Source organism: Athene cunicularia (genome assembly GCF_003259725.1).
Source record: "Athene cunicularia isolate RWA chromosome 10 unlocalized genomic scaffold, athCun1 chr10_part1, whole genome shotgun sequence".
NCBI lineage: Eukaryota > Metazoa > Chordata > Aves > Strigiformes > Strigidae > Athene > Athene cunicularia.
In genome coordinates this window covers 20,349,754-20,356,158 of record NW_020799112.1, presented here as the reverse complement: position 1 = coordinate 20,356,158, position 6,405 = coordinate 20,349,754, and the positions used below count along the sequence as shown (strand labels likewise).

Below are 6,405 nucleotides of genomic sequence, written 5' to 3'. Positions count from 1 at the left end.
GCTGCAGAGAGTAAGCTCTCTGCATAATTAATAAGCATGCAGAATGGTAGCACAGCTGCCTGAGGTCTCTGTCGTGTCCCACACTGCAGGAGCCCTCATCAAGACCAGGCCATGAAGTGTGTGGAGGCAGAGAAAGCACTTGTTGAACGAGATGCAGTCCTGCTGAAAGGGACTCTACCTCCTGTATTTCCCTCCTTTAGCATGCAGGAAATAAGTCCTTTAAAACAGGGACCGTATTTCTGTTTGTGGGTTTTTTGGGTGTGGTGTTTTTTTTTTTTTTCCTCTTTTGTTTTATCTTTTTTTTAAAAAAACTGAAATTATGGTACTAAGAAAGTCAAATTTTTGGCAAAAAAACCCAACTCAGCAGTATACTTGGGTAAATACAGTTCAAGGCAGATGTGCCTACCTTGAATCACGTTAAATTTCTGAATGTCATTGTTGAAGCACTTGGATCGACCTCTTGGAGAAGGAGGGCCAGCAAATTCTGCCTCTCTCCTCAGTGACAGAACCAGGCTGTGTTTCTTGCAGCTGCCTTTGTTAGAGATGAACTCAGTTCTCTTAACCTTATGCTTTTCTAGGACAGCTGAAAATAAAATGCAAATAGCTAATCCTTTTTATCTCAGTACAGTCTGAGGTCAAGTTAAAGCCAGCTCAGGCAGCATCCAGTCAGTCTACTGGAGATTTAGTTAAATCTACTTCAATATAAGAGTTCTGGAATGGACTGTTCCATGAAATAAAAGTAATTTATTTAACTTACAAAGGGAAAGCTAAACAATGACATTTACTCTTCTTTCTTTTCATACTTCTCATACTTCACAGCCTGCAATTTAAAATCACCTCTGGAGAAAGGTGCTTTTTATTCCAGTATATTTTACAATACAGCACAGACATCAAAATTTTCATTGGAGGAATAAGACAGTTTGTTAAACATTTAAATACGCCGACATCCGTTCCAGTCTCTTAAGAACATGGTTTTTGTTTACAACAGAAAAATACATCCGACAACAGTAGCTAGTTATATTACAAGCAAACAATATTGAACTCTGCATAGTTTATACAATATACTGTGGTAATAACTTAATTACCAGTTTTATCCACTATTTACTAGCTGGCCACATAAAGCCTGACATTCATCTGAAATGTGGCATTATATGTTCCATTGGTATTTTCTTAACAGCTTCATTTAATGAAGTATTTTCTGGACAAATGAATTTCAAAACTAAAAGCTGACTAGAATCATGGATGTCTTCACTACAAACATTTAGTGCTTACAATACATTCCTAAAGTAAAGGCAGGTGTCCAATAGAAAACATAGCTGTCAGAGAAAGGAAAATTAAGTGTGCAAATTAAAAATAATTGCATTTAAAAATGTGCTGATGTGCAAGTTACAGTATCAACTGTGTATTAATAGTAACTGGGAAAAAAATCTCAGCATAAAATGATACATGTCTCACAGTACGTTCTTGATTGCACATGTTCCACGGCATTTGCATCCATTACACTTTCTTGCAAAAAAAATCAAATACACTGAGTACCCTTAATTAAAACTAAACTATTTTACAATGGGAAGTTGTACACATGCTTCAATTAGTGGGAAAAACTAGAATAAAAATAATCAGAACCACATCAGAAATGCTTACTGACTTGTAGAGCCACAGTGTTTAAGTGACTGACAGCTGTCAGAATCTTTACAACACACTTAACGCAGCTTGGGGGGTTACTGAGCAATAACCCCACCTTGGACTGACTGTCCTGGCTGTAATTCTTTACTTTTACAACACAGTACATGCATTTCCACCCCAGTGATCCTTATGGGCATACTCCGAATATACTTGTTGTGAAAGTTGTCTGTGTGTTTGTTTTTTTTTTTTTTTTTTTTTTTTTAAATCTTTTTCCCCATAATACTTAATGCTGCAGCAACTGCTTTGAAAGGAAACAAAACGTTTCCTTTCCACAGTGCATATCACTGTGTTTTTAGCTACTTAAAAGAACATTCTCTAAAGCCAGGATTAGCTCACGTAACGCTACAGAATGTCAAAAATGCCTGAAGGAACGTTGAAAGTGTTGGGAAGAACCCTCATTTTCAGCGTGCCGTCTGCTCCACAGGAGAAGATCCGATTGCCTTGCACAGTTTCAATCTGGGTGACGCCAGCACCAATATTTCTGAAAATGGACTGCTTAGCATGTTCATTTTTAAATGAGTGAATTAGATTATAGCCAGTCAGTCTCCACACCTGTATCAAAAGAAGAGATTAAAATTAGGATTTGTATTTTCTCCCTGATGTTTCAGATTCCTCCTGGCTGTCCTAAACCCTGTTCAGCAAACACAAAGGGTATTTTTTTGTTGTTTGTTAGCAACAATTACACCAGAGTCCTGAGAGGCTCCTGATGAAGCATAAGGCCACCTTAACGTGGACCAGGCGTGCAGCTGCCGCCCGTTCCCTGATGAGCAGTGCCCCTCTCAGCTGCAGGAATGGACAGGTTGCATTTTTATCCAAGGTGACTACTCTGTCAGAATTCCAGCAGCTGGAAATGCTTTTCTGCTAAGGACTGCTGCAGAGAGTAAGCTCTCTGCATAATTAATAAGCATGCAGAATGGTAGCACAGCTGCCTGAGGTCTCTGTCGTGTCCCACACTGCAGGAGCCCTCATCAAGACCAGGCCATGAAGTGTGTGGAGGCAGAGAAAGCACTTGTTGAACGAGATGCAGTCCTGCTGAAAGGGACTCTACCTCCTGTATTTCCCTCCTTTAGCATGCAGGAAATAAGTCCTTTAAAACAGGGACCGTATTTCTGTTTGTGGGTTTTTTGGGTGTGGTGTTTTTTTTTTTTTTTCCTTCTTTCTGCTTGTTACTACTATGACATCTCACAGTAGCTGTCTGGGGCTACAGCATTGAGAGAAAAGACAGAACTTGGTGTTACAGAAACTTTACACAGTGTTGAAGTTACTGAGCGCCCCTTGTGTTACAAAGAGAAATATCCAAAGGCGAAACCAGAATATTTTTAAGAGAGAAAAATAAAGCTAAGATTTCAGAATCACGCAGGTTGCTTTATCCATTTAAAATTCTATCACACAACTTTTAAAAAGACTCAACCTTCTTCAGCAGAGAACAAAACTTACTTGCTTTAGAAAGATATTAGTATGTTTATGTTCTAAACGTAAGGCAAGCACCCTGTGTATGAAATACAAGTTTGGGGTTTTGGGGTGTGTTTTTTTTCTTGTTACCACACTCACCTGGCTGTTGCTGATCAGCATGTGTCAGTACACTCCTCCACCCAATCCCCTCCATCCCTTACCTTCATGTTACCTTCCGCCGAGCCGGTGACAAAATAGTCCTCCGAAGGATCCAGGGCAAGGGCCTTCACGGCTGATTCATGTGCTTGGAAGGTGTAAAGGATCTGCCTCTGTCTGATGTCGAAGATGCAGATATATCCCTTCCTGCCTCCAGAAATCAGCAGTTGATGTTTAGGTGCATACTGAAGAACTGTGGCTCCGTGATCATGACAAGTGAAGGCTGAAGACGAAGGATGTCAGAATTTAATAGATTTGAAACTGTAAGTAGCTTTTTAAAATGCATTTCTTTTTTCCTATAAATTGTTACCTGAGTATTTTCTAACTTGACAGATACATTCCTTCATATGGGGAATGTCTTAGCAGCTGACAGCTTTTTGCTCTCGTGAGAGCTGTATAGATCTAATGCAACCCCCCGTGATATGCAGTCTGATTTATTTTAGAATACAGGCACATACCTGATTTAAAAAAAAACTGAGAAAATATTAAATTCACCATATTAATTAAATTCTCAAGTTAAAAAAATACTATAGCTGAACCCGAAAATTAAATATTAATTGCCTTATAGATTACATCTTATTCTATTCTAATTTCCTAACCTACTCTTCACAGAAGCCCTGCCTCAGTTTCTTTACAACAAGGCTGAACTTCCATGGAATATGCTTGTTTAAAAACATGAATCTCAGAATGCACCTATTCCTTAGTCAAGCGCTGCAGGTGTTTGCAGATGTTTATGATGGTTGAATTCTCCTTCAAAAGCCCAGTATATGGATGGATGGATGGATGGATGGATGGATGTATTTTTCTTTCATAGCACAACACGACAGAATTTTGCTTTAGTTTGTTACATAATGATGAAGTTACTGAACCTGGTCAGACACAAACATCTTTTTAAGAATCCAGTCCAAGTGCTGAAGACCAGCACAGCAGACAGGAGGAGTTGCTTCTACTATTACCTACAGTTGTCTTCTCCTCTGTGTTTCAGCAGAATACTGGATATACTAAGTGCCAGTGTAAGTGAAAGCCTGTGTATGCATAAGTTCAACAATGCAGCCTTAAATAGTCAGCTGTTAATTTTTTTCAGGACTGTATTCAGATATTACAGACTTCGTTAATACTGTCACAAAACCAGCTTGTGTATGACCTTTCTTTATACTTTTTAATGGAGAGCAGATTAACATCACGTTAAAGACTGTATAGTACCAGTTCTGGTGCATTAGTGTGTCACATTTTTAGAGCAGTTCCCCAGTGCAAATTTTTCCTCTTGCCCAAATGCATACGCATGCTGTATTTCCTTAGTCAATAAGCAGCAGAGGTTTAATTTTCACTGCAGTACTTACCATGTATAAGACTGTTACCAGATGAAACCAAAGTGTCCCAGAGGCACACATTTCTGAGTGGGGGGAAAAAAAAAAAAAAAGGTCATTATGGCTTGTTGCTAAGTGATTCATGGGGTGACATGACTCAGAAAAGTGTTTACATCTTATGTCAAAGCCCAGAAGGTAGAACTGAACAAGCAGCCCTTGACTCTGCAATCATTGGAGTTAAGAGCTTTAATTCTTTCTGCGCTCTTTTATGCTTCTTACTGGAACTATACCTCCTACATTCCAGATGTGTACTAATCCTAGGTTGTACTAAGAAATTAGAGAAGTTGTTCTTTTTAAAGAAAAGGAATTATTTTGCCTTTGCTGAACATATTTCTCCCCCCAGCGACATCATCATGTCAAACTAGTTGTGTTTGGAATACGCCTTGAAAAAACTGGTTAACTGTTGGCCACTTCTCACAAAAACTTAAATTTGGGAAACAAGCTACTGAAGGAATGATGTTCAAAGAAATCACCTGGTAAGTTTAAGGTATAACAAAGCTTAGAACACTGAGCCTTAAAATGTCAGCCACACATGAATGCACAAGAGCTAGCAAGTTAATGGAGATGAATAGGTAGCTTTGGGTGAAATTCCTCATCGTTTCTTGAAACACACCTGTTATCGTTGGACTGTCCCGATGTAGCAACTAGACTTGAAGAGGTTATAAATGCAAAGTCACTTGTGGTTTTACTGTGGCACTGCCAACTCTATTAAAAACAAAACAAACAAAAAAGATGCAATCTTAACCAGTTGTAGTCTGCATCAAGAGTTATTATCAGTCTGATGTCACTGATAGCGTAACACAAGCAGTCTTTTAAACTAAGTTTAAAAACTGATGGGCAATGCAGTTTGAAACCTCGGAGAATGGAGCAATGGATTAAAAATCCAGTAGAAAACAAAAAGATACTGAAATAAGTGAACAGTAACAGATCCATAATATAGTGTATCACAACAGCCTGAATTTCACGTTAAGCACAGTCTTCAGGTACTGTCAGGAAGCAGTGAAAGGAACTGAAGACTGTAATTTTACTAAGCCTCAAGAGTTGTAAAGTCATTACTATCATCTCTGATTAAATTAACAAGGGTAATGCTGAGGTAGTATTTGTAGTTACATTGCAGCTCCTGGTTATTGTACGATTAGTTTTTCAAAGATGCATCACTGAAACTCTAAGTTGTTTTGATCAAGTACGCCAGTTAAAAAGCAGCAAAATGAAAACCATCTCAGTGAAACTCTTATGCTCTTGGCCTGAAGTCTCAAAGACTCAACTTTCCTTTATAAAAAGAGAAAAAAATATAAATAATTTCTGTTTACTTACCAGATAGGGCTTAGGATTTGAGGTGGTTTGGTTTACTTGCCAAATACTTAGAAATCCTTCACCATCAGCAACACCACACTGCAAGGGATGAAGCAGTTATTAGCCAGTGTACTGGTCACTGGATGCTTACTTAGTGACAGTAAACAGCTGACTCCAGGGGAAAACCACCTAAACCACCAAACCATTACCTGCGCAGTAAGTATCAGCCACAGTGATTACAGCCACAAACAAGCAGTTTAGAAGCCAAGTGAGTTCAGTGTTGATTGTTTCACGATTGACGCTCTCCTGCATACCTAACTTTCTTCTGGAAAAGGAAGCTTTTTAGGTGTGGAAGCTTATCTTTCAGATCCTAACATTAAATACTAAAGTGTACAGAGGCATCATTACTCCATGACTACCTGAGAATGCTCAGTGCAGGTGTATGACAGCATGC

At 38.8% G+C, this 6,405-nt stretch overlaps 1 protein-coding gene across 6 annotated transcripts in view; it reads right to left on the bottom strand.

Moving 5' to 3' along the window:
• Window positions 1-724: 724 nt before the first annotated feature.
• Window positions 725-6,405, bottom strand: part of DMXL2 (Dmx like 2) — a 45,447-nt gene continuing 39,766 nt past the window's right edge. For 3 of the 6 annotated variants that reach the window (XM_026856227.1, XM_026856229.1, XM_026856228.1), the window contains 5 exons: window positions 5,973-6,050; window positions 5,272-5,363; window positions 4,632-4,684; window positions 3,297-3,514; window positions 725-2,235 (listed from right to left, as the gene is read on the bottom strand). In XM_026856227.1, coding sequence (XP_026712028.1) covers window positions 2,026-2,235; window positions 3,297-3,514; window positions 4,632-4,684; window positions 5,272-5,363; window positions 5,973-6,050 — 651 coding nt within the window. In that variant the 3' untranslated portion in view covers window positions 725-2,025. The remainder of the gene's footprint in view (window positions 2,236-3,296; window positions 3,515-4,631; window positions 4,685-5,271; window positions 5,364-5,972; window positions 6,051-6,405) is intronic. The other 3 variants (XM_026856230.1, XM_026856231.1, XM_026856232.1) reach the window with 1 other exon arrangement.